Below are 27,502 nucleotides of genomic sequence, written 5' to 3' on the forward strand. Positions count from 1 at the left end.
TATGGACAGGGCAGGAAAGACAACAGGCAGCTGCTGGAGGAAGCTTATGTTTTGAAATAAGCCCCCCCCCCCGCCTCCCCCCTGGGCCACATGGAGGCGAAGCTGCGGCGCCCCCGTTGCTCGTGATTCCACTGGGGCAGAAGGAGGACAGGTGAGCAACTCTCTCCCATGCGGGGCTGCCTGGGTGAAAACCAGACCCTGTGGGACGGAGATGCTGCCCGCGGGCTCCCCGCTAGGGTCACCCCCCCCCCCAGGAAAAAGGCAGCTGCCCGCCCCCTCCTGTCCGGCCAGAAGCCTCCTGCGCGGGCGGGGCAGCTGCTAATTGGGCGCAGCTGGGCGGGCGCGGAGCCCTTGAAAGGCGCGCGGGGCGCGGCGGCGGCGGAGGGTCGGGGACGCCTTGCTAGTCCGGCAAGATGGGGAGCTGGAGCCCCGCGGCCAGGTGAGTCGGCGGGGGGGGGGGCGCTTCTTGTACTGGAATGAGCGGCCAGGAAGGTTTCCTGCGCGGGGGCCGCCCGGTGCAAACTCCCCTCCACGGATAAGGGAGGTTTCATGCTGAACCTACTGGCTGTAGGGCTGCCCCAGGAGTCCCGTTGCCTTCCGCACCCCCGCTGCTTCTGCTCGGGGAAGCCACGGCTAGTCGGTTCAGACAGACAGAAGCGTTTTTGTTAAAGCGAGACTCCCTGGCCAGGCATGCGATGCTATTATGTACATCTGACTTCATTGGTTTTCTAGCCTGCTGTTTCTTAAAGTCGTCTTGATTTCTATGTTTTCACTAGGTTTTTCACTTATGGAAACTGTTCTGATATACAGTATTTGTGATTAAGCTGCAAATAACTCTTGCAGGTCAGGCGCTACATCCTCCATACACCTGTGGTCGCCAACCATCGCAGGGCTCTCTGCCTTCTCTCCCTCTCCACTACTGGCAGCCTCTGGTGGCTTTCTCACCTTGCCTAATGGCTGGGCCACTGGCTAAGGCTCAGTCTTCTCTTGGGTATGTGTAGCAACTGGGGTGTGGAGAGTGTCCTAGCCTGGAACACCTTAGGCTTCTCTACTCCACAGACTGTTTTCCTCCCAGCCGGCTGCTCTTTTCACACCCTCCCACCCCAGACTCCCCAACCCTGAGAGAAAGAGGAGACAGCCCATTGGGCATGCTCCAGATTAATAGAAAACTTTGTTAGAAAAGATGCCCGAGCAAAACTCTTCCAGATTTGGAAGCCATCTTGGGATTCATCTAGTCACTGCCCTCTGCTCAGTTCAGGAAACTTGCAGCTAGTATCCCTGGCAGGTAGTTGCCAAGCCTCTACTCAGTGCCAGATTTAGGGCAGTGCGGGTGGTTCCTTTGCACAGGACACCAAGCCAAGGAGACACACAAGAACAACAACAAAAACAACCAAAAAAACCTTTGTTTATATGGGGACCAACTCAAAATTAGGCCCCAGCCAGCAGGCAATTGAGTTGCCACAATTATGATGTAGTGCACTTGAGAGCATGCACAGAGCATGTGAGAGCAAGGCTGGCATGAAAATAATATTTAGGGGGGTGCCAGAATTTGCCCTCCCTCAGGGCGCCATATTACCAAAGTCTGCCCCTGCTGTGCTTAAGTACTTCCAGTGAAGGAGATGTTGCCGTCTTATGAAAGACTGTTGAATGGCTCTTGCTGTTAAGCAACATCTCCAAACATGTAGCTGAAATCTGTTCCCTTGCTACTTCTGCACCTATAGTTTTGCTTCTACCCTTCTGGAGCAACAGTAAAGATGCAGAACCATATTTGGTGTTATCTCCCTTTGGCTCCCCCACTCTTGTTCCGTGTTTTGCCAGGTTTCTAATAGCTGAGGCAGTTTAAGATTAAATTACAAGAAAAGAAAAGAAAATAGTGACAGTCTGGGAGCAACCTAGGAAAGGCTGGCCTCCCTCTGCCTCCCACTGTTTGCATGCAGCGTCAACCCTTGTTCCATGATGCTCTTTTCAGGTTGCTGCTTCTTGGCTTTCTGGCTCCTGGAGTGTGCTTTCAATTTGTTCCTGTAACAGGTAAAAACCACTTGGCTAGGTGAATATAATGCCTAATGTGTTTTTCAAAGCTTTTGCATGCCCTTGATTTCCTTCTTGTTGCGAACAGTCTGTTAATAGAGAAGGAAGAAGGGTACATCACTTTCCTCTTTAGAGAAGGTGTGTCCCACTCTTGAACTGCTTATTCATGCAAAGTAAACAGGACAGGAGTTGGCGGCTGGGTCCTTTTCCAGGTGTCTGTCTCCCATGGAGTGGATGATCATAATACTTGCAGCTCTTGTCATGGGTTGGCCAAGATTTGGCTGGGTGAGCCCAGACCCATTGAGAGCCACCCAGCTGGAGGCAATGCTACTCTTTGCACTTGGGACACTAGCATACTCTAAGTTAGCATATACAGTGGTACCTCGGGTTACATACACTTCAGGTTACAGACTCCGCAAACCCAGAAATAGTACCTCGGGTTAAGAACTTTGCTTCAGGATGAGAACAGAAATTGCGAGGTGGCGGCGCAGCGGCAGCAGGAGGCCCCATTAGCTAAAGTGGTGCTTCAGGTTAAGAACAGTTTCAGGTTAAGAATGGACCTCCAGAACGAATTAAGTACTTAACCCGAGGTACCACTGTACTGCTTGCTAACATCTGACTTATTGAGGCCCGGAGAGCAATGCAGAAAAGAGTACATCATGAATAAATACACCATCTGCTGCCACAAGGGACCTGAGTACATTTAATTCAGTGAGTTTTTGCCCACCAAAATTTACAATGAGAACCTGTGGCCCTCTGCATGTTGCTTGACCACAACCCCCATCATCCCTGACACTGGCCATGCTGGCTGCACCTTGTTAGTGGGTGGAATCCAACTTCCAGAGGGTGGCAGGTTCTCCACTGCTGGCTCAGGGCATATTTTTAGTCTTGAAGACTTGCGTTGAAGATAAGTCTACCGATTGCTGTAGAAGCAAAGGATGCAAGTCCTTAAGAATTGATCTGTTCCCTCTTTATGTGGCACTCTTAACTGAACTTCCACAATGTTTCCACTCCTCCTCCCCCCCCCCCCATCCTACTTAACTGGCTGCATTTCTTTTTCTTCCCCTGCCCATTCGCTAAATAGCCCCTGCAGCCTGGCTCCTTTTGCCCCCCTCCTCAAATAGCGAGACCAGCATTTCTCAAACTTGGGTCTCCAGCTGTTTTTGGATTACAGCTCCCATCTTCCCTAGCTAGCAAGACCAGTAGTCAGGGATTACTGTACTTCACAAAAATGGATCTAGTGCTGATCCTGCTTTCTGTCTTCCCACAAGAGGAGGAAACTCAGTGGGTGCATTATACCGTATATGGTGGGAGAGCCCTGGCGCTGCTGTGTAAAAAGACTAGGCAATCTTCCACCCAGTTCATGTGGCCAGGGAGAAGGAGAACTGAAGTTCACAAGGCGGGCAACACAGAAGTCAACCCTAGGAGCAAATCAGTTTCCTATCTTGGCTCTTTGTCTTGGAGAAAGTGTCCGTGCTGGTCCTTCTGGAGTAGACATTCTGGAAACCCTTTGGAATGTCATTGTCAACCTGGGGCATAAAACACAGCTGTGAACAGATGGAGGTAAAGAAAGAATTATCGAAGAACAGCAACATGAAAACAAGATTTGGCTGTCATTAATTGGGCTACTGTTAGATGCCGCTGGAGGGAATTAGGGCTGCCACCTTTTGAACTCCCCTCTGGCTGTTCCTCTTTGTTCTTGTTTAGAGGGTGCAGTCGTAGGATGGACGGCAAGGGAAGGGAAATGAGGAGCAAGCCCGTATAGATGTGTTGAGCATCCCCAAGAGGCTCAACCTGATACTGGGACCATGGCTTGTGAACCATTTAGGAGTTTTGCTCCCATGTTGACTTGAGCCTGATAGAAGGTCGGTGCCCAGTTTGCTAACAACTTTGATTTTTTGTTATCTCCTTGCCCTTCAGATCAGGTTAACGTGCAGTGTCTAGGCAGCCTTGCCCGACTCCGATTGAGTTCAGCCTATTTCCAAAACAAGTACATCAGCTTTGCTGCCATTGGTGAGTTCAGTTTCTTTTCCTGCTTTTGATGAAGAGAAGACTTGGGCGTTGTTCTACATGTAACATTCTTTCTTTCACCTTTGGAGAGGGGGGTGCATGGGTCCCGCATGTGCGCCTTAACCATGTTCTGGCCAGTGGCCAGATGTTTGCTTTGCTTCACTGGCTTGAGACAACCTCTCCAGAGATGCATTGGCTGATATCATCACTGAGGGTTGCAAGACTATGTTTCCTGGTGCATGATGACTCTTGTTAGCATGCAAAGCCCATCTGGCCAACAATCGAGTATCTGGTGCCACAGGCTGTAGGTGCCTCTTGTCCCACAGTCAGACGTTTGCAGCAGGGTCTCAATGAGGTATGTTGAAGAATGAAATATTAATGCACACAATGCTGTTGTGGGTAACTATTCTGAAGCGATTTCCCTTTCCCTCATCTAATGATCTACATTCTTGTCCTTCCAGACCAGTTTGGCAGGCCCTGGCCTATAGACGAGGTCCAGTCAGCAAAATGTGGATACACCATTTCCCAAGACGTTTGGGGGAATATAGAGCTCCGTGCCTCGCTGCTTGGCTGTTATACTCTGATGGTGGGATATAGGGCTAAGCTGTATGCTGCAGGGATTGTGAAGAGGCTTCTGGACTGTTTGTGGGAAGCTGTCTTAATGCTTAAAGCAAACTGTTTTGCACAGCGGTGAGGAGCCGCCAACATAATGAGGCCTGGCGTGGGTCCCAGTTTGGCCTGTGAGGTGATTCCACCACAAAACACACCCACTTGCCCCCATGCCTGATGTCATCTATGACGTCATGTGTGGACATAGTCCAAAAGGAACAGCTGGGTCCTTAAAGCCATTTCCCCCATTGTTCCTTTGCAAATGGAGTTCCTTGATACTGCTGACTGACGCTGACAGGAAGGCCCACTGGGATGGGCCGCACTAGGGCATTCTCCATTGGCTCTTGAGGCAGAGTGGATTGAAGCCTAGGCAATGCTGACAGTCTGTGAGAGACTTGGGGACCTTTCAGATCAAAAGGGCAAGGTACTATGAAGCACTGAGGCCTTAATTTACCATTCAGATGGCCCAGAGCATGCACGACTACCTCCCGCCAGAGCTGTGCTATCTGCTTGCTCTGACCAAAGCGGCTGAACCTGTGTGATGGCCTTTGAATTCTGCATCTGAGTCTGTGCAGTGCCTGGAACCCATAAGTCTTCCTGATGGGAGTGAAAGTTATGGGCAGATGGTCTTGGGATGGTCTTGGGAGCGTCTTAAAGTTGGATCTGCATGCAATGCCCTGTAGCTTCCCTGAGGACTAGCAATTTAAAACAACCAGGAGAATACAAAGAATACAAACAAGGGTGCCATCTAGGGAGGGAGGGGGGTCGTAGTATTATGTTTCAGACCACCTGTGGTTAGTCCTCAGGAACACCTCGACAGCTAGTTATTCCACTAGGTGTACGAAGCTAAGCACAGCTAACTGAAAGCAGGTGCTTTTTAATCTCTTAAAATTTGAAAATATCCACAAATAAATGTTGTGTCAAGTTCATTTTAGTAGGCATTTCTTAATGCAGTGTCTATAAATTCCTTCAGCCGCTTTCCTTTTAAACACCCTTGGAAACATATGCCAGTCCTTGACCTGCTCCAAACACTGTCTTGTGACTAGGGCCTCTCTCTCCAGCCAAATTGACAACTTTCCCTCTTGCATAATTGCTGGATTGCAGACATTCTAGCAGCTTTGTTCTCTGAGCAGCTGGAATGTTTGTTACATATTTAATCCAGCTCATCCTATACTGCAGGAGGAACACTTCCACCACCGCAAGCATAACCCTTAATGCAGGTTAACTGTTGGTCCTCTTCTTCCCACATTCAGGATGACCAGCACTTCACTTTGAACATCCAGATAACGGCAGCGACAGACCCTGGGATGCAGCATACGGTGGTGCTTAACGTTCCAGTGAGCTGCTCATATGGCCCGTGGCAGCCTCGAGAAATAGTCTGTGAGGCAAACTATATGGAGGTAAATTTTTATATTAGGGAGCCAAGCATCATTTTGAAATGCATGAGAAGCGTACCTTGAGATCTGCTGCCGCCTTTCAAGAAGCCAAGTCTCTGAGCATGAAGACTTTCACTTCCTAGAGAATAGAATCATAGAATCATAGAGTTGGAAGAGACCACAAGGGCCATCGAGTCCAACCCCCTGCCAAGCAGGAGGTTGCAGACACAGTGTACAGATTCCCCCAATGAACCTTGGCACTGTAGTTCTTTTTTTTTTTAAGGTGATGGGAATTGTAGCTCTGTGAGGGGTAAACTACAGTTCCCAGGATTCTTTGGGGAAAACCATGTGCTTTGAATGTATGGGGTGTACACAGCCTGTATTTACAGGTGTACACTAAAATGCTCTTGAACCTCTCTGACTCTGCTTATGTCATGTGTGAAAGTTGATCTGGGGTAGAATGTGGAGGAAAAATTGTGTGTTCCAGATGCACATGGAGAGAGGTGGGTGGAAGGCTTAAAGCTTAGAAACAAATATGAGATGCCAAAAATAATTTGAGGTATACACTTCAAAGGCCAGGAGCCTTGCTCCTTGATTTCATGCCGGTTGCCAGAAGAAGCAAAAATGTTTAGTTGGCAAATCCTAATTGCAAAGTGTGTGTGTGTGTGTGTGTGTGTGTATGAGAGAGAGAGAGAGAGAGAGAGAGAGAGAGAGAGAGAGAGAGAGAGACTCGGATAAGGCACGTGGGAGATCCTGTATAGAGAGTAGCTGTGAAGTCTCTCCCAATTACAATGTCCCCTTTCCCCACTCAAGGTCTCTGTAAGAAGGAACGTACCACCAATCCCAGATGGCTTTCTTCAAGATCAACCTGCAGGTCCCCCTGAGGACTGGGCTGCTGCCTTTCCGGAGGTATCTCTCTCCTTTGCCACAACTGAGAAAGAACTGGGGGGCAGCAGACTTCCCTATGGGAGGTTATTTTAAAACTCTGAAATTATTTCTTCCCTCTCCTCCCTCCCCCATAGGCTGTTGCAGGGGCCTCCTCCATCTGGCAAATTGTCTTTCACATGGATGCCAGGAGGAAGGCTATGCGGGTGGAAGAAGCTCATGCTGCTGGCTATGGAGTCAACACCACAGACACGAGGATCGTGCTCAGGGCTCCCTACAATGCCACTGAGGCTCAGAAGGTGGAGGTAAGTGCATAACCCCCCCCCCAATTAAGGAGGTGCATGTCAGAAGGAAACAGCAAGAGCTTGAATGGTTTGTAGAATTAAGAGTTGTCTTTTTGTGTGTGTCTTTACACTGCTTTGATGGCCTTAAGCTGGAAAGCAACTTATAAAATTGTAAAGTAAAAACAAAACTTGCATAAGATAAATTTTGCACATATATTTACCTTGACCCCTTCAGCATGGAGCATCCCTGGCATGGCCAGTGACACCTGTGTCTTTTTGAGCTTGGAAAATGTGCACTTTAGTAATGAGAAATGTAGTGGGTGGGTAGCATGTAATCAGCAGAATGCTTTGGCTCGGAAGTCTCTCTGAGTGTTAGATGATATATTTCTGCAACTGAAGTAGAAAAGTGGGAGTAGTACTAATGATGGTGATGGAAGCTAGACCCTTGACCAGGGCTTTATGTAGACTCATTATCTGTACTAACTTGGCATGAATGGATTTGAACTGAGCAACAAGAGGTGCTGAACTATTTGGCCAACATAAATGATGCAAACTAAGTGCAATTTGAATGGCATGTGCCTAATTCTGCAATGCCATTGAAAATAACTCTGCTCTTGCTAGTTCATGGGAAAAGGGACTGAGCTGTGAGGCACTGAAACATGGCAAATGACAGAGACAGGAGCTGCTGCTTCTGTTTTCAGGTCAATGGGATTCCCTTCTCCTCTGTGAGGTCCAGCACCTACTACAAGCAGCGCTGGATGCTCCTAATGGTGGACACAGCAGTGACCTGCCCTATAGGTATGTAAACAAGGGGGTCTGTCTTTTGAGCTGTAGACCCCTTAAGCCCACAAGAGTTTCCATGCTTTGGATTCCCTCCTTGATGGGAATTCAAAACAGTTGCATTGAAAGGTGAACCTACCTTCTTCACATCTTCTGAAACAATATGAAAACAAACACAGCTATACTAAAAAAAATGCTTCTCTGAATTTTGCAGTACAGTTCTTCAGACAAGTAAGGTGTACAGGACTGCTTATACTGGGGATAAAGTGTGTATAAATATTCATATTAGTGAAAATTGGGGGGGGGGGGGACTCACTGCCAGAACTCACTGGAACTCAGTTGAAGCTCTACTCAGGTTGGTGCCATAGCAATTGTACAAGAACAAGGTGAATGCTGAACAATTTTCATGTGGACTTAGCCTTTCCCTTTTTTTATCTTTTGCAAACTAATGTTGAGAACTAAATTTGAGGTTAGAAAAATGAGAAACAAAGGACTTATTCACACCTTCCCTCCACTCTTTCCAGGCACAGTCTGTAATTTAAAGCTCTGTGTCTGAGTGCCCCCCCCCTTTCTTTTTTTGTTCTGGAGCTTTCCCTGTGAAAACCCAATCATAAAGCTCAGTCAGAGCAAATGGTCATAGAATCATAGAATCATAGAGTTGGAAGAGACCACAAGGGCCATCGAGTCCAACCCCCTGCCAAGCAGGAAACACCATCAGAGCATTCCTGACATATGGTTGTCAAGCCTCTGCTTAAAGACCTCCAAAGAAGGAGACTCCACCACACTCCTTGGCAGCAAATTCCACTGTCGAACAGCTCTTACTGTCAGGAAGTTCTTCCTAATGTTTAGGTGGAATCTTCTTTCTTGTAGTTTGGAACCATTGCTCCGTGTCCGCTTCTCTGGAGCAGCAGAAAACAACCTTTCTCCCTCCTCGATGTGACATCCTTTTATATATTTGAACATGGCTATCATATCACCCCTTAACCTCCTCTTCTCCAGGCCAAACATGCCCAGCTCTCTTAGCCGTTCCTCATAAGGCATCGTTTCCAGGCCTTTGACCATTTTGGTTGCCCTCCTCTGGACACGTTCCAGTTTGTCAGTGTCCTTCTTGAACTGTGGTGCCCAGAACTGGACACAGTACTCCAGGTGAGGTCTGACCAGAGCAGAATACAGTGGCACTATTACTTCCCTTGATCTAGATGCAATACTCCTATTGATGCAGCCCAGAATTGCATTGGCTTTTTTAGCTGCCGCGTCACACTGTTGGCTCATGTCAAGTTTGTGGTCAACCAAGACTCCTAGATCCTTTTCACATGTACTGCTCTCAAGCCAGGTGTCACCCATCTTGTATTTGTGCCTCTCCTTTTTTTTCCCCCAAGTGCAATACTTTACATTTCTCCCTGTTAAAATTCATCTTGTTTGTTTTGGCCCAGTTTTCTAATCTGTCAAGGTCGTTTTGAAGTGTGATCCTGTCCTCTGGGGTGTTAGCCACCCCTCCCAATTTGGTGTCATCTGCAAATTTGATCAGGATGCCCTTGAGTCCATCATCTGGTCAATCTGCAGAAAATCAGAACTGACATTTGCTTGAATTCAGCTTTAAATAGTGGGTTTTTGTGGGGGGGGGGGAGCTCTTGGACATGGAGCATTGAAGCAAGGACCTCTGCCAGACTTTAGAAAGAGCAAAAGGGCAAAAGGCAAGTAAGTGGATTCAGCCCCAAGAGGAGCCAAAACTGGCATGTTCCTCCATCCACAGACAAGCTGTTTGCTTAATATTCATCCTGGTTTGTTTGCACAAAAAGCTTATGTGCAGGTTAGATTACATGCCATCTCTGTCATTCTGATTTGTTTGCTGGGTAGTTATTTGCCAATGAGCATCCAACCTGCATTCATTCCAATTTGCTTGCAGTATGTCTTCCTGTTGCTCATTCATTCATCCCACACTTCAGTGCCTTTCTCTGTCACTTTCCGACCCTCAAAGAGTCTGTTTCTTTTTCAAAGTGGTTTTGTTGTGCTGGGGCAACAGAACCCTTTAAGCCACTAACTGGGAAGTCTCAACTTCTGGAATGGGCTTCAGTCTCTCCCACAAAAGAGTGACCGTCTGGAGACTCCCTAAGCTTCCCTCTCTCCCTCCTCACTCCCCTCTGCCAGATGGTGTGTACTACTCGAAGGAAACAATTACCTGGACTATTCCCAAGAGCATCCCTCCTCTCCTGGTTGGAGCTGGCATTGTCAAGGAGCTGAAAGTGGACATGGGGGTCAACCTGGACAAACTGTCTACACAAGACATCAGAAGTTGGGGATACTCACTGGCTAGTGACAAGGATGCTATTGTACTAAAGATGCCCATTGGTGCACCGGGTGGTAACTACAAGGTGGGTACGGATGTTGTTCCTGGATGCTTTAGATAATTCAATGGTCTAGCACAAAGTGTTTTTGAATGGGGAGTAATTTATTAAGTGGCAGGGAGGCAAATTGATGGCCATACGTTGCTTCACTCCTAAACTATGTACTCTGCAAGAGAGGTGGGCAGATGGTGGATTGGGATCTACTGGTAGTTTCTGGATTGTTTGTAATGGCTCAGCAGGGGGTTGTCTCACAAGGCATATTCATACAAGGTGTCGATGCCTATATGAGCCATTTTTTGTGTGTGCGCGCCATTGTCAACATATGAGTGCTTTCCATTTTATGCCTCCAAAATCTCAATATTTCTTGTTCATGCCTAGATGGGCTCAGTTCACACTCTGTGCTGCCCCTTTCCCACAATTAGTTCTTCCAACCCCTCTCCCTGCAGGTCAGGAAACCTGGGGGTCCATTGTGGCCATGGCAGCAGGTATTTGTTTACCAGTATGCATGCACCTTCGTAGTGGAATTGTGCAACAATTTTCCATCAAAGCCAAATTTGAAGCATGACTTTATTTATTTTAAAAAATTGAAATACAAGTTTTTCAGTCTATCAGATTTGCACAAAAGAGCAAGTCAAAAGAGAGATGTGTGTGTTGGGGCACACAAGGGCAAAGAATGACCAGGCAAGGAGGAGCATGGGTGCCTCTGATCACTGACTTAAAAGTTTTGGGGTGGAATCAATGGAGCCATGCAAGCGCTGTGCTTGATTAAAAGGATGTTGCTCTCATTTCTGAGAGAGAGAAGGTCCTACTTTGTCTTGTTGGGAAAGATCTTCCTTTCTTTTTTTCTGTATATGCAAGGGCAAATATTATTATTATTATTGTTATTAAGATTTTCCAACAAAATTTTCACATACCGTATTTTCCGGCATATAAGACGACTGGGCTTATAAAACGGCCCCGTCCAACTTTTCCAGTTAAATTATAGAGTTTGGGATATACTCGCCGTATAAGACTACCTCTCTTCCAACACACACCAAATAAAAATTTTAAAAACCAGTCTCCAGTCCAGCTTGGAAATCCGCTCCGCTTCCCAGTGGCCGGGAGCTTCTGGGGCCAATTTTCAAGCATATTTCTGCTTCATCTAGAGAGCTTGGTGTCCTCTGATTTAATTTGCTGTCGTTTTATCATTTGGTGGGGAGTTGCTGCAGGAACTGCTGCTGTAGCCAGAGTATAAGACGACCCCCGACTTTTGAGAAGATTTTCCTGGGTTAAAAAGTAGTCTTATACACCAGAAAATACAGTAATCAATACTAAAAACAAACAAAAATTACATCTTAAATTTTCTATTATCCCCCCTCAACTTCCCCCAACTTCCCTTTCTGGTTTATCACATATTCATTTCTTCTGCCTATAATTTTATATACCTTATATATTGAAATTGAAATTATACCTTATTAACATTTTCTTAACATTTTACCCTCATATTTATATTTTCTGTTTATATTGATTAATTGTAAGTGTCTTAATCAAATCCTGCAAGTGAGTCCATTTCAGTGCATTGTTTCTGTATATACATCATAAAAGATTCCTAATCTTTCTTGAAATAATTATTGTCCTTATCTTTAAGACTCTCTGTCAGCTTTACCATTTCAGCATATTCCATCAATTTTTCTTGCCATTGTTCTTTTGTTAGTATTTCATCACTTTTCCATCTTTGAGCTAATAAAATTCTGGCCGCTGTAGTCACATACATTAATAATTTTTTCTTGTCTTTTGGTAAATCTTGACCTAAAATACCTAATAGAAAAGCTTCTGGCTTTTTAACTAATGTTATCTCAAACTTTCTTTTAATTTCATTATAAATCAAATCCCAATAATTTTTAATTGTTTTACAATTCCACCACATATGAAAAGGGTACCTTCCTTTTCTTTGCATTTTCAGCACTTGTTAGAGCTTGTTCTAAGTATTTTTGCCATTTTTACCAGTGTTATATACCATCTGTACATCATTTTCATATAATTCTTTTAGTAGTATCCAATCATTAAATTTTAACTTAATTTTCCATAAAAATATTATTTTTAATACATCTGTTTGTGCTAGAGCAGCTCTGCAAAAAAGAAGAAAGAAGCTGATTTTTAAATTTCAAAAAAAAAAAAAACCACACAGACTACATATTTTCCTTTGGGACAGAAACCAAATGGGAATAAGGAGTATAGTGCACAGATGACCCCCAGTGAAATGGCACCACACATATAAAAAACCCCCTAACATGCCCAAACAGTGCACATGTGTTTGTCCACCATTGGGTAACATGCACATTTATAGTAGCTAGACTGTTCTTATTGGATTATCCTCAGATTCGAAAATCCAGATGTAATGTGAGGAAGTGCAGGCTAAGGTTCAAGGAGGAGGCGGTCATGTGGATGAGACTCAGCTGCTTCAAATCCACATTAAACTCCTGTGTGGGTGATCCTGCAGTTGGCTGACGACAGCAGCCACTAAAAGGCTTTCTTCCATGAAGCAGGCTGCTGAGAGAGAGGGGGGAAATCAGTAGTGCATTTTTGTGTGTGAAAATATTGAGTGTGGTTCTGGAATTAGATTACTCCTTGGCACGGAGCATGTGCTTGGAGCCACCCCACTCCTGAATTCTAGATAGAGAATGTTGCCCTTCTCTATCCTCAGACACGGAGCTCATCTACACTTCCACTTGTTCCGCTGCTTTCACCCAGGAAAACCCGCCGGAGCAAATATCAGTTAGGTTTTCTACAGATTGATGTTTGCTCCAATTCAGCACTAGAGAGCAGGTTTCCCCCAGGAAAGCAGCGGGACAAACTGAGGACTGCTTGGAGCTGTGATTTCTTGGCATGGTATAAGCAGCCATGTGGACAAGCCCACTGTTTCGCACTTGGCTTTGGTTGGCAGAGCTCTAGAAAAGAGTTATAGAAAAAAACAATGTAGATATGCTCACTCCTGCTGTACAAAATGGTCTTAATGGCACTTTCTTACAAAATGAGGGAGATGAAATGTGTCAAGTGTACACCTGTATTAGAAATCCTTAACAAATCTTAAAGTCCAGAGCCCATGTTTTGGGATTGAAATAGCAACAAGGTGGGAACCTGGGAGACAAGGTTCTGTCACATATCCTGTCACAACATGGCTTGTATTAACATTAGGTCCCTTTAACGATGTCTACTTGTTTATCTCTTGCTCCAGACCTATGTGATTGATGGGAAACCAATGATTACCTACAAAATCGCCCCTTATGTAGAGCATCTGTGGGAAGATGACAAGAGGGGTATTACGAAACATACCATCCTGAAGGATATTAGCACCCCTCTGCAACTTGTGCCGGTCATAGTTACAGATTGTGAGTGTTCATTGTAAATAATAGTTCTATAAAGTTGTTGAAACATTGGTGATGGCTGCTTCACAGACAGCTGTGTGTGCTAGTAGATGCCTTCTATTCTAGCAAGATCAAATTGCAGAATTCCCCTAGATGTTCTTAACTCTTCAGTGGGAGAGTTAGAGATGGCATCATACTCTTGGTCAAAGAGTACACTGGCTTACAGTGTTCGTCTTGAGCACAGGAACCACTTCACTATTGCTCTCTCTCTCTCTCTTTCTCTCTCTCTCTCTCTCTCTCTCTCTCTCTCTCTCTGTGTGTGTGTGTGTGTGTGTCTATGTCTATATGTCTATTCTTGATCCTTGAATTCAGGGAAGAGCTTGTCGCTCCATGGTAGAGCCTTTACATTGAATGCAGACGTTTCCAGGTTCAATCCCTGGCGCTTCTGAGTAGGGCTGGATGAGAATCCTGTCTGAAAACCTGAGGAGCTGATGCCAGTCAGTGTACACATTACTAAGCTTGATGGACCCAATGATCTTACTTGGTATAAGACAGCTTCCTCAGTTCCCCCTTCTAAATGGGTCCTGCCCACCTGCACTGAAGAGCTGTAGCTCAGGGGCAGAGCACATACATTGCCAAAGGTCCCAGGTTGAAATGTTAGCATCTCCAGGTAGGACTGGACATGACTTGTATATGAAACCCTGGAGAGCCTCTGCCAGTCAGTACAGGGCTAGATGGTCCAATTATTGGATTCCATTTTCTTTGTTGGAGGCTAGCTGATTTGGTGCCTTCACATGCTGCTAGACTCCCCTCAGCCGGCCAGTGCTCAGGGATGCCAGGAGTTGCCAGCCCACCACATCTGGACAGCCACAGGTTGACCGCCCTTGGTCTTGGTCTTTGAAGGAAGAACATTGGCTTGGTGAAGGAATAAACAAATAAGCAAACATGTTCTGTGGGAAGGATGAGCTTTGTTAAATAGGAAAATTGTCTAGCTTACTAACATTCTGAAAATGTCTGCAAAATGACAACCTTGAAGGATTTATAGAAAGGAGAAGCATCATATACTTGTGGGGGCTTGTTGACAGAACAACTGAGGAAATCCATTAGAGAGCAAATTTCACTCGTAAGCCTGATGAGCAAAATTGATATGGGGAACTGGTCTAGAAAAAGGTTTTGTTTTAAAAATTTGGCTTTGTAATTTGGAATTTATATGATGTGATTTAATTTGATGTGATTGGCCAGTTAATAAAAAATATTTTAAAAAAGAAAAAGAAAAAGGTTTTGTTTTACAAAAACTATTTCTCTTCTCCATACAGATACTAATGCCAGTCTCCAGCTCTTCAATGCAACAGTTGGCACCTTTCTGCCAGATGTAGTGCTGGTCAGTATTACTGTGGATGCTTCAGGGCCCTTGCCACTACCTGAGGCTGAGAAGAAGGGCTATAAGATCTATGAAGCTAAGTATTCCAATGGAAGTCGGGGCTATGTGGTACAAGTCCCCTTTGATGCCCCTGGAGTTGGAAGGGAGGTGAGTGCTGCCACCAACCAAGCCTAGTCTGTGGGCTCTTGGAGGGGAGTGTATTGCAGTTGTAAGGGGCAAAGCATAGAGAGTGGAAGTGCTGGTAGTCCTGTTGACTGGGGAACTTCAGAGTTGACATTTAAATAACACTTAAGCACTTGTAGATACATCAACTATCCATCCTTAAATCATCTGAGCTAGGAAAACAAATTTTGGCATGACATCCTTGGAAAGGTCTAACTCAAAAGAATATACTTGAAACATGGAGCTTCTTTCGTCTAATTCTTTCCAGGAGGTTGCATCTCTTCCCCCCTGTATCCTATAACTGAATTGAGACTTGGTAAGGGATGGTGCTTGTTTATGCCTCTGGAACTGCAAAGTTGCCTCTCACTCCAAATGTGTCCCTGCAGTCAATAGCTGATGGGATGGAATATATGGATACCTTCTCTCTGGAGCATGTTAAAACTAAAAACACTGCAAGGGTATGAAATCTAGTAGGCCACAATGCATGGTTTGTAGGTTAAAGTGTAGGTGCCTATCATGCCTAGCTTTCATGAGCACAACAGAGCCTCCTTCCCTTGAGAGCTGTTACACTCTAAATGATGGTGATATAATAACAAAGGTTTGTCATGATGCTGAATAACCAGAGCTCACCTCCGCTCAAATTATCTTCCCAGTATGTACCAGATAACATCAGAAGCTACACTACAAACCCCATATTGGGATTCAGTGTGATTCCTCAGGGAGACACCTTTGATGTCCCTGTTCCTCTGACAGCCCTGGTCCAGGATGCAGGTGAGTTGGTTGGAACCAACATTCTGATCACTTTCCATTTTGGATTCAAGAATCGGTTAGTGGAAATGGTGAGCTTAACTTTAGTTGCTGAAGGTTAAATATTGGGGAGATGTACCTATTACCTGATGGGACGCAGGTGGCGCTGTGGGTTAAAGCCTCAGCGCCTAGGGCTTGCCGATCGAAAGGTCGGCGGTTCGAATCCCTGCGGCGGGGTGCGCTCCCGCTGCTCGGTCCCAGCGCCTGCCAACCTAGCAGTTCGAAAGCACCTCCGGGTGCAAGTAGATAAATAGGGACCGCTTACCAGCGGGAAGGTAAATGGCGTTTCCGTGTGCGGCTCTGGCTCTGGCTCTGGCCAGAGCAACGATGTCACGCTGGCCACGTGACCCGGAAGTGTCTCCGGACAGCGCTGGCCCCTGGCCTCTTAAGTGAGATGGGTGCACAACCCCAGAGTCTGTCAAGACTGGCCCGTACGGGCAGGGGTACCTTTACCTTTACCTTACCTATTACCTATTGTTCAGTTTGAAGTGGCATCTAGGATTTCACCAGGGTCAGGGAGGGTACTTCTGGTTTGCCTGTAAAGAACACCAATATTTAACTATGAATATTGAATAGCTTGGCATCATTAAAACAGTGGTGACTAAATGGAGAAGTTATGCCAAGGTTTAGATAACTATTTGTATTATTTTGTAATGTTGATGCTTGGTGTAGAGGGTGATTTAGCCTACCTTGAAGTGTTATGGGGAGGACAAAACGAAAGTGGGGCACTCCAGTTCTCCATCCTGGGCAGCTCCTGGAAGAAAGTTGCAATGTTACAGAATTCTGTGAGCTGCTGAATGTAAGAGGCATCCTCCTGTTGCAGGGGATGCTGGTCCACTAGGGCAGAGGGGACACTGTCCCACTCACCTTAGTCTTCCCTCAGCCAGCCCTCACCTGCCTACAATTGGTGCAGGGGAAGGCCCTGCCTGCCTGCCTGCCTGCCTGCTTGTCCTCCTCAGTCTTGGCAGGGAGTAGGATGGGGGTAAAGCTGGAATCAGTTGGCTCTGCTGGTCATTGGCGCTGGTTTCTTCTGCCTTACCAGTCCCAATGGGTGCCAGCCACTATTTTGTTGACTCCTGGAAATATAGCTAAGTACTAGAGTGGCAATTTTCAGTAAATAGAGATTAGTTTCTAGCCTGCAATAATTATTCTATAAATTGTGCCTAGAAGCATAAAACAAATTGCCCCTTAGAGAGGACTTCCAGGAGAAGGTTGGGTGGGACAAATGGTTGTGGGATTCTTTTGCTCTAGGTAAGGTGAGAATTGATGGCCCTTTTCACTTCATAATCAGTAGCTCTACTTCAAGTACTCTTCAGTGGGCTAGGTGGTAAAAGCATGTTAAATGAACACAGATATGATTTGTCATTGTGTGTGGATCACATTCTGTTTGAGAATCCACAGGGAGCACCTTGTCTTTGTAGGTGCTCCACAACAAAGAGCCTTAACTGTGTGAATGGGGTGGAGGTGTGGCCAGTGAAGGGTTAACAAACATGCACAGGGCCTTTCCAGGTGAGTGGCCAGGCACTGTGTCCCACCTACCTAGACCCAATGCGACCTGAAGTGGTGTGCCTCCATGCACCTGTGCAATACCTGAGCCTTGGCAGGTGGCTTACCCTGAAGAGCATTTGCTTCCAGCCTCATGCAAATATTCCTTTTGGAGGAATTGTCCTTGTCTGCTGCTCGGCTGCCTAGAAAGTTGTACTACTGTTAAAATGCCGGTGGCATCGGAAGGGCAGGTAGAATGTGAATGGACGAGGGTTCCTGCTCCTGAAAGCCTTGCTTCTTCCTACTGCCTCCCTCCCAGTGCTGCCCCAGGCTGAGGGATTCTGTGATGACGAAGCCCTCTACCTAGTGGTGAAACGAGGCAACGTGGACCAGGACTGGCTTCCCTTTGCGGGGGACGATCTTTTGACTCGGGAGAAGGCGCAGGCACTCAGCTATACTTTGCTGGACAATGGGACCCACTTGGCCTTAAGGGTGCCCAGGCAGGCAGCCCACGTGCGCTATGAGGTAAGGGGAACACGGTGTGTGTGTGTGTGTGTGTGTGTGTGTGTGTGTGTGTGTGTGTAGAAGCATGGGTTGCCCAGCCATGAAGCGGGGAAACAAGAAGCAGCTGTGAGGGGTATGGTGATTGGTTTCCTTGGGGTAATTGTTTCCCAAGAGTCATAGGTGCCAACGCCCTGGGTGCCCGGGCACCCACAAATTTTGGTGCCAGGCCCTGGGCACCCACAGTCATGGGGCCAAGCTGGCACTCCTGCTAATAATATGGTTCTCTGGCAAGCTCACTTGTACTGTACAAGTACTTTTAAATGTAGCACATTTCCACCCTGCTCCCTAGCTGAAAATGCTCCCAGAGCAGCTTACAAAAGCAGTAGTAAGACGGTTCTTTCCAGGTTATTGTTAAAAAGACATGATGTACATGGAAGAAAGAATGGAGCTAGAGGAACCTCAGGTGCCAGTTCTTAGTCCTGGTGCATGAATGAACAGCTGGCGTGTAAATGATTCTAGTGGTATGATGAGAGAGGACCACAGGCAGCTGGCCTTGGCGGCAGCGGCACCACAAGAGGCCTTCTTCCCTTCTCTGCTCTTGAGCATGTTTGGCACTGGGTACCATGACCAGAATGGCAAATCTCTTTGCTTCAGCAAAAGGAATTACTTACCCCCTATTCTCCACCTCCAACAAAAAATCCTTTTAAGGGCCCTGCTTTGCTTTCAGTAGCCCTGAACCCAGGCCCTTGAGCGTTGTAGGAGGAACCTCTTTGCCTTTGCTAGAGATCCATCTAAGGCTTAAGGTGACCTTGAGAATCTGGGGCAGAAGACAGGCTGATGTTCCAGTCTTCTGCACACTAATGTGTGAGTGCTGATGACTAGAAACTGTGTAGGAGATAGTTTGAATCTTTGTTGGTGCTTTGTCTGAAATGGGATTTGTGTGTTGTGGGGAGCATCCTTGGCAGTGAAAGATGTCCACAGTCTGGCCTGGGCCTTGGCAGGTGCCCACCTCGTCCATTGGCTGCTGGATATCCTCTTCCATTAATCCAAGATATGGGTCTAAAAGGGCCGTTCATGCTGCTACCTCCCGCTTTGTCCAGAGGGAGGATGACTGAAACCAAGGGTGCAAGCAGGTAATTGAGGACTGCAGAATATCCACCTTGGGTTGGAAGTGGTGGCGGTGAGGTTGTCTAAGCCTCCTAATGCAGCCGGCTCTTAACTTGTGCAACTAGTCTGTTCCCCTTTGCTTTGTAGGAAATAGATTCTTTTGGGATTTTGGTCACCTTCCGGTTGCAGCTGAAGGACTATCGTCTCGCTGAAATGATAGACTTTGCCGTTTCCTGCAGCTTCTCTCCAAAAGACCTCATTGGTAATCTCTCTCTCGAGCCCAGGGGCAGGGGACCCTTTCCCATATGGGCACCACCTTCCCTTCTGGGAACCACATGCCAGGGGTGGGTGGAGCAAGAAACAGAGGATAGAGCATCTGATGCTCTGCATAGCAATGTGCATTTCTGTTGTGTTGTACTCTGTATTTTTATTTGCTTTTCCTAATGTCAGTTCATAATTTCTATCATGTCCATCTTGGGAACCAGCTATTTGTTCTTCATTTTCATTAGCAGAGAAAATGGTTTCATTTGATGGTACAGTGGTACCTTGTGTTACGTACTTAATCCGTTCCGGAGGTCCGTTTGTAACAGGAAACCGCTCGTACCATGAGGCATGCTTTCCCTAATGGTGCCTTCCGCTGCTGCTGTGCCGCTGGAGTGCGATTTCCGCTTGCATCCCAGGGCAAAGGTCGCAACAAGGGGCATCTGCTTCCGGGTTAGCGGAGCGCGTAACCCGCAGCATTCATAAGGGGGACGGGACGTAACACGCGGTACCACTGTATTGAAGTCTCCTGCTTGCTACTCTGCTTATATTCAGCAAGCCACCTTCTCTCATCTTCTTGTTGCTTCCGCTTCTTGACTAGTCTGCGGAGGCAGATTTAAGGGAGCACAACCAGTTGGGTTGCACTGCATGTGGAGCCTTGGGGGTGCCACAACTATGATGTAGAATGGAAGGTGAGAGGCAGGGTGTGTGGAATTTGGGTGTCTCTCAGGGTGCTGTTGAAATTTGAGACCCCAAGGTCTGCCACTGCTTGTCTGTTATGCTCTGGCATATATAATATATTTCCCTTGCAGATTGCCTGGCTAATGGCACAGTGAGGATCTCTGCCTTGAAGCTAGTTGGCACCCCAGATCTGGTGCCTTCTGGCCTAGTGCTGAGAGACAGACGCTGCAGGCCACTTTCAGTGACAGAGGAAGGAGCAACGTTCATCTTCAACGTGACCTCTTGTGGGACAACTCGTAAGGTAAGAAACGGCTGCTTTGTCAGGAGCAGAGTCCATGCGGCCACTCATGTTAGAAGAAGATGGTTCCAGAATGTTTGCTCCATCAGTTCATGTCAAGCTCAAAAAACCATGCTCGCTCTTGATTTGGATTGTCTTGGGTTGAAGCAGCCTGACTCTTCCTTAGCTACTGGAGATGACTGTGAAGCTTGGCACAAAGTCTTCTAGTCTGGTACTTGAGGCTCCCTGCCTCTCAGGGTTGTTGGGAAGATGGAGGTACATGCACAACAAGTGCTACGCTGAGCTCCTTGGGGAAGGAACATTAAGACTGGGGTGGGGTAACCTGTGGTTCTCAGGATGTTGCCAGATTCCAAATACCCAGGAGCCAGCATGGCCCATGGTGGGAAGGGGATATTGGGAGTTGTAGCCCAACTGCATCTAGAGGACCCCAGGTTGCCCAGCCTCTGCTCTAGAAGATGGTTGAAACTGCCTCCTGTTTTATCGTCTAATCTCATCTGCAGTTTGAAGATGCCACCATGTCCTATGAAAACGAAGTCCTCTATTTTCTCACAGGCCAAGCAGCACCTATCTATCAGTGAGTACTCGTGGCTTGGGCGAAGGACTGGGGAAGGAAGCTGTTTACCGCATTGTAATACAAGGGTCACTTGGTGACATGGCCCCCATGTGCAAGCTTGTCCTAGAAGGAGATGCATCCTGCCTTTAAACATAACCTGCTAGAACTCTTGTGCCAGTTTCTGCTGCAGCTTCCTTTCTCCCCCTCCACCCCTCAAAGCAGGGCTATGCCCTCAGAACTGTTCTGGACTGGAAGGGTAACGAATGGACTATTCTCTCACTTGTATTTTTCAAGGTTGAAATGTGCTTGCCGGTACTTTATTGGTGATACCCTGTTGCTCCAGTACAGCCCAACAGAAGCCCCATCGCCACGCATCATGCCTGGGCTGGGGGTGCTGGTGCTTGCCCTTAAGCTGGCCAGAGGTAATGTCACAGTACAGCCTTCTGTGGGAGCCTTGCAGGTTAAGGCTGCAACCGAACTTTATCTCAAAATTTGTGAATTTTATCTCAGAACAGCAGACAGGAATAGATAAAACATCTATGAGGAACATTTTTTCATCTGACATTAGGGATGGGGAACCTGTGGCCCTTTTAGACATTGTTGGACCGCAGCTCCCATCAGCCTCAGGCATTATGGCCAGTGGCTGTGGGTAATAGGAGATGCAGTCAAAGATTTGTAGGGACAGATCTACATGATAATACAAATATTGTATTGATGGTACTCCTGTGTGTTGAGGGAGAATACTTCTTAAGATGTTGCTAGTCAAATGCAATTGCAGTAAGTATTCACATTAAGTCTCTCCCCCCCCCCCCCAATAAGGTAGGGAGATTTAATCCAGCCTACAGTCTTTGAGTGTTGAATACCTAGTTTATGCATTGTGGGCTGAAGAGTTGTGTTGCATTTTCTTCCATCACCCCAAAAGCATGTGGAGGGGCGTTTTAGGAGCAGCCAGGAACATCTCTTGGCTGTTTTGGGTGGGTGGGGGGTGGGGTTATCAGTGGCCTAGTTGGGATTCCTCACAGCAAGTGGTTTGGTAGTGAGCACCAGACTTTCCCAGACCACCTAGCAGAGATGCAATACACAGAGATGTATTGCAGAAAAGGATTCTTTTTGCTCAAAGTCACTTTTCCAAGCTCCTCAGGAGTTCTCCCACCTTGATCCTTGGGAGCAGCTTTTTGTGTGATGGTGGAGGATCTTTTTGGGCAGATTTCCATTTGATTTGCTCTAGATTCAGGCAATTAAAAAGCTTGTTCTCTGTCACTGGTATGAGGTCTTGCCATAGTTCTCTGTGATCTCTCAGCCCTGGTACCAGAGCTGAAAGCAGAGGCGCCACTTGCATTGCACCAGCCTGGCTCTCGTGCTGGAGAACAGAACCTACTAGGGAGAAATAGCCTGGGCCAGCTGCTCTCAACCTTGAGACCCAACTCCATCACCCCTGACTGCTGGCCATGCTGCCTAGGAATGATGGGAGTTGTAGCCCAACAATATATGTGGGCTTAAGGTTGAGAAAGGCTGACCTGGTTGGAAACTCAAGGCAGTAGAAACGTAAGATGATTGGAACCCCACTGAACTTGAAGCATGGGAAGCCCCAACAAAAATTTATAATTTGGCATAATATTTGGATTATATGATATGTATTTGTATAATTTGGAATACTTAATGTGATTTGATTGGATTGTTAAAATGGAAAATTTAATAAAAATTATTTTTTAAAAAAGAGAGAGACAAAGGCTGACCTGGACTGCTCAGTGCCAGCCTTGGCTTGTTAAAAGCAACTAATTCCTCTGGGTTTGTTAAGGTTCTAATATGTGCTTTTCTTCCCCCCTGCGGCACCCTGGCAAGATAAGTCCTACAGCAGCTTCTACCAAGACATGGAGCACCCGGTAACTCGCTACCTTAGAGAACCGCTTCACTTCCAGGTTGAGCTTCTCCACAGCGAGGACCCACAGCTAGAACTTTTTCTGGAGGACTGCTGGGCTACAGCATCTTCTGACAGGAAGAGTCTTCCGCAGTGGAACATAGTGATGGACAGGTAAGAGTCTGAATAATACATTACTAGTTCTAAGAGCAAGGATGATGTTTTCACAGCCTGTTAATTGAGGGGTGAGGTGGTTGGCTGGTTTGGCTGCATTTTAAAATTATATCGTTCCCTTAGGTATCTGGGGCAAAAATAGAAAAGCACTTCTGGGTGGAGGAGTGATGCCAAGAACTGAATGAAATAATACGAAAACACAACACAAGGCAGAATGGAGCATGAGAATCAGTACTACCCGCTGCTGTATTCTCTTAAGTACCTGACCATATTGAAACAAACATTTCTTAAAGGGGGAAGGGAGTTTTAGTAAATTTCAGAAGCCAGAGACAGGGGTACTAGGCTTGTGCTGAGCATCACAAGTGTGCATAATAGCAGGTCACAGGCTCCAGCTTTTCTTGTGGCATTCAGGCTGCCCCGGTGTGTTCATTGCCATGGGGCTGCTAGCCCACAATGATGTGGCAGCAAGGCTTGTATCTCTTAGCTTCTCTGTCATGTTTCCCCCACCCCAAGTTGTGAGAACACAGAGGACTCTCATCAAACCACATTCCATGGAGTGACTGAGGACTCTGTCCCGTTCCCTACACACCTGAAGCGGTTTGAAGTGAAAATGTTTACATTTATGGTGGACAACCAGGCACTTCAGGGGCAGGTAAGGGAAGCTCTGGACCATGGGGTAATGCTTGCTATTGAACTCCCCCCCCCCCAACGTGGTCCCATAAGAGTACAGACTTGCCTGCCTCAGTTGCTGTGCTCTGATAGTTTCTGTGGATGCAAACAGTCTTAACTATTACTTGTTATTATTGTAAGCTGCAATAGGAATTAAAGTTAAGGGCACCATATTGATTTAAAACAATAAAATTAAAGCTGAGCTGGTATGTATTTTGGCACAAGGAGACACGTGCTGGGGACAGGGAGGGGAGGACATAGTTGTTGGTATCCTGACAGTTGGGAGTTTTGCTTCCTGGTTCTCCTGCTATGTTATGTTGCTTTTACTGTCCTCAGATCTACTTCCACTGCAGTGCAGTCATCTGTGATTCCAGCTGGCTGGCCATGGACACCTTCTGTGCCCGGCGCTGCATTCCCAGAAGGCAGAGAGTTGGTAGGTGTCTTGTGAGGTAAATGGCTTCTGTAGAGCTCTCTACAGGAGATCTGTGGCTCTCAAAGCAACGTGGCCAATGGGAACTGTATTCTTAACAGTGGATCGCAAATTCCTCACCTCTCTTCTAATCCCCTGCCAGAGGCCAGCATGGCTTTCCCTAGAACACAGGTGGGAAACCTTTCTCACTCTGCACGCCATGTCCTTGGCAGGATCTGCTTTGCAGGCCAACCCATCTGTCAGTCACCTGAAAGGAGGACTAGCCTGCACAGCCAATGCAAAATTGAACCCCACCCCCATCAGCAGACATCACTGTTATCTTGAAAGGTGGGTGTGGTTTTCTGGGGAAACAGATGGGTTTTAGGTCAGCTCAAAAAGAAATGCACTCAGCAATTGATGTCTTGTCATGTGCGCACATGGGTATAATGCACAGACAGTTTTTTGTTTTAAACTGATGAGCAGATAGTCTCAGTACTGAGATGTCTATTGTTGCCATACCTCAGAGGCCTTTTTAAGGCTACAGGTTCATGCAAGCTAAACACATCATTTAGACTGCTCCTTAAAACACAACTATAATAGAAATTGCTTTATAATGAGGAATTGTGATATTAAGTCTAAAACTCATGAAGACATAATGGCACTACTTATGAAAGCATCCCAAAGGAACATTTCGTACAAAGATTTCCATAATAAAGGACAAAAGTGGAAAGGACCTAACAGAAGCAGAAGACATCAAGAAGAGGTGGCAAGAATACACAGAGGAATTATACCAGAAAGAAACGGATGTCTCATATACCCCAGGTAGTGTGGTTGCTGACCTTGAGCCAGACATCCTGGAGAGTGAAGTCAAATGGGCCTTAGAAAGCACTGCAAATAACAAGGCCAGTACACTCAATATGCCAGCAAGTTTGGAAAACTCAGCAGTGGCCAGAAGATTGGAGAAGATCAGTCTACATCCCAATCCCAAAGAAGGGCAGTGCCAAAGAATGCTCCAACTATCGCACAATTGCACTAATTTCTCACGCTAGCAAGGTTATGCTTAAAATTCTACAAGGAAGGCTCAAGCAGTATGTGGACCGAGAACTCCCAGAAGTGCAAGCTGGATTTAGAAGAGGCAGAGGAACCAGAGACCAAATTGCAAACATGCGCTGGATTATGGAGAAAACTAGAGAGTTCCAGAAAGACATTTACTTCTGCTTCATTGACTATGCAAAAGCCTTTGACTGTGTCGACCATGGCAAACTATGGCAAGTTCTTAAAGAAATGGGAGTGCCTGATCACCTCATCTGTCTCCTGAGAAATCTCTATGTGGGACAAGAAGCTACAGTTAGAACTGGATATGGAACAACTGACTGGTTCAAAATTGGGAAAGGAGTACGACAAGGCTGCATTTTGTCTCCCTGCATATATTTAACTTATATGCAGAATTCATCATGCGAAAGGCTGGGCTGGATGAATCCCTAGCCGGAATTAAGATTGCCGGAAGAAATATCAACAACCTCAGATATGCAGATGACACAACCTTGATGGCAGAAAGTGAGGAGGAATTAAAGAACCTTTTATTGAGGGTGAAAGAGGAGAGTGCAAAATATGGTCTGAAGCTCAACATCAAAAAAACGAAGATCATGGCTACTGGTCCCATCACCTCCTGGCAAATAGAAGGGGAAGAAATGGAGGCAGTGAGAGATTTTACTTTCTTGGGCTCCATGATCACTGCAGATGGTGACAGCAGCCACGAAATTAAAAGACGCCTGCTTCTTGGGAGAAGGGCAATGACAGGCCTAGACAGCATCTTGAGAAGTAGAGACATCACCTTGCCAACAAAGGTCCGTATAGTTAAAGCTATGGTTTTCCCAGTAGTGATGTATGGAAGTGAGAGCTGGACCATAAAGAAGGCTGATCGCCAAAGAATTGATGCTTTTGAATTATGGTGCTGGAGGAGACTCTTGAGAGTCCCATGGACTGCAAGAAGATCCAACCTCTCCATTCTGAAGGAAATCAGCCCTGAGTGCTCACTGGAAGGACAGATTGTGAAGCTGAGGCTCCAGTACTTTGGCCACCTCATGAGAAGAGAAGACTCCCTGGAGAAGACCCTGATGTTGGGAAAGATGGAGGGCACAAGGAGAAGGGGGCGACAGAGGACGAGATGGTTGGATAGTGTTTTCGAGGTTACCAGCATGAGTCTGACCAAGCTGCGGGGGGCAGTGGAGGACAGGAGTGCCTGGCGTTCTCTGGTCCATGGGGTCACGAAGAGTCGGACACGACTAAACGACTAAACAACAACAACAAAATGAAAGCATCTGTTTATGACTCTGGAAATCTATCTTAGGAGAGCAGCCTGGCTGAGGCTGTGCTGTGGACCACGCAGTTCTCCAGGAGAACTACAGTGCAAGCTGGACTATTACAACTTTCTGTAGCATTTCAGGAAATGGCTGTTGTTCATTGGGTTTCTAGAAACTAATGGCATTTTGGGACCTATGCAATAGTAAAGAAAAAATGGAGTAGAATGCGTGCAGTTGATCCTTAGCCAGTGCAAAAAAATGCTTGTCGGCATGTTCAACTGAGATGGTAAAAAGACATTGAAAGTGTGAGATGATGCATTTTGATGGAAAGTGGATTTCAAGTCTGCATAGCTTATTAGCTACATTATACTGGTTGCAGAGTCCCTCTGCTTTAGGAGGATGTAAATGAATGTGGTAATGCTGCCTTTTCCACCCCCCCTTTCCAGGCCGAAGCATTGATTCTACCCGCAGTCGGCAAGTGCATGTCTCATCTGGACCAGTTGTGATAAGAAGGGACCATACGTGACCATCCTAGGAATAGGAAGAGACTGGACTAGGATCATCATTTAGCAACTGAAATGGCAAATGTTGTGTTGCTGGCTGTTTCAGCGGTGTACATCTTGTGCAATAAAGGTATACAATAGAGATTTTCAGAACTTTTGCTTTTGGGGGGTGGGAAAAACTAAAAGGCCAAATATTTAATTAGTAAGCACCTTATCTAAACTATTGCACTGACCTCTGTATTGGAAATTCTGTTTCCTACCTCTGAAAGAAGGGCTAGAGCATTCAAAGCAGCTAAACTGCATTTAAGGAGATAAAGCAAGATCTGACTTGCTACCCACCCTAGGCTCTGAAGCAAAACATGGGAAGCTTTAAATTTTGCATTAAAATGAAAATTACAAGCACCATAAGTTTCTTTCCACTGCATTGCTCAGAAGCTATTGAACTCCTTTTAGACATTAGCCTGGTTTTTCCAGGTGTTAACTTCCATAGTGGCTGGAAACCTGCTTAGCTAGAGGGCAAGGAGTGACCTCCCTTACAAGAAGGGCCTCTGGAATTAGAGACTCTCCTACTTCAGTTTTCACCACGACTGGCTCTATCAACCTCAGCACTACACTGAGTTTGAGGAGGTTACTTTAAAAAAAGAATAGAGGATATATTTAGAACAGAGCAATACAGCTATTGTTCT

The 27,502-nt window shown here is 46.3% G+C and overlaps 1 protein-coding gene across 4 annotated transcripts; it reads left to right on the top strand.

Annotated features, from left to right (window-relative positions):
- Positions 1-104: 104 nt before the first annotated feature.
- Positions 105-26,960, top strand: LOC307205959 (zona pellucida sperm-binding protein 2-like). Of its 4 annotated transcripts, XM_079958684.1 has the most exons (21): positions 108-439; positions 1,970-2,028; positions 3,949-4,041; positions 4,500-4,624; positions 5,901-6,047; positions 6,837-6,932; positions 7,046-7,213; positions 7,894-7,990; positions 10,121-10,344; positions 13,532-13,685; positions 14,978-15,189; positions 15,858-15,975; positions 17,816-18,021; positions 19,255-19,369; positions 20,181-20,350; positions 20,848-20,921; positions 21,195-21,322; positions 22,743-22,932; positions 23,446-23,584; positions 23,938-24,034; positions 26,760-26,960. In XM_079958684.1, the coding sequence occupies exons 1-21, from the start codon at positions 414-416 to the stop codon at positions 26,837-26,839; spliced, it is 2,718 nt and encodes a 905-aa protein (XP_079814810.1). In that variant the 5' UTR covers positions 108-413; the 3' UTR covers positions 26,840-26,960. The 4 variants fall into 4 exon arrangements, with proteins under 4 accessions (XP_079814813.1, XP_079814811.1, XP_079814810.1 ...); XM_079958685.1 differs by lacking the exon at positions 23,938-24,034 and having other exon boundaries at positions 107-439; XM_079958686.1 differs by lacking the exons at positions 108-439; positions 1,970-2,028; positions 4,500-4,624.
- The last annotated feature ends 542 nt before the right edge of the window (positions 26,961-27,502 follow it).

This window comes from Podarcis cretensis, assembly GCF_951804945.1.
Source record: "Podarcis cretensis genome assembly, chromosome: 17".
NCBI lineage: Eukaryota > Metazoa > Chordata > Lepidosauria > Squamata > Lacertidae > Podarcis > Podarcis cretensis.

Coding starts and splice junctions, on each gene's coding strand:
- LOC307205959 (XM_079958684.1), top strand. CDS start 414: ATGGGGAGCTGGAGCCCCGCGGCCAG. Junction 4,625..5,900: donor TTGGCTGTTATACTCTGATG/GTGGGATATAGG, acceptor TCCCACATTCAG/GATGACCAGCACTTCACTTT. Junction 6,048..6,836: donor GTGAGGCAAACTATATGGAG/GTAAATTTTTAT, acceptor TCCCCACTCAAG/GTCTCTGTAAGAAGGAACGT.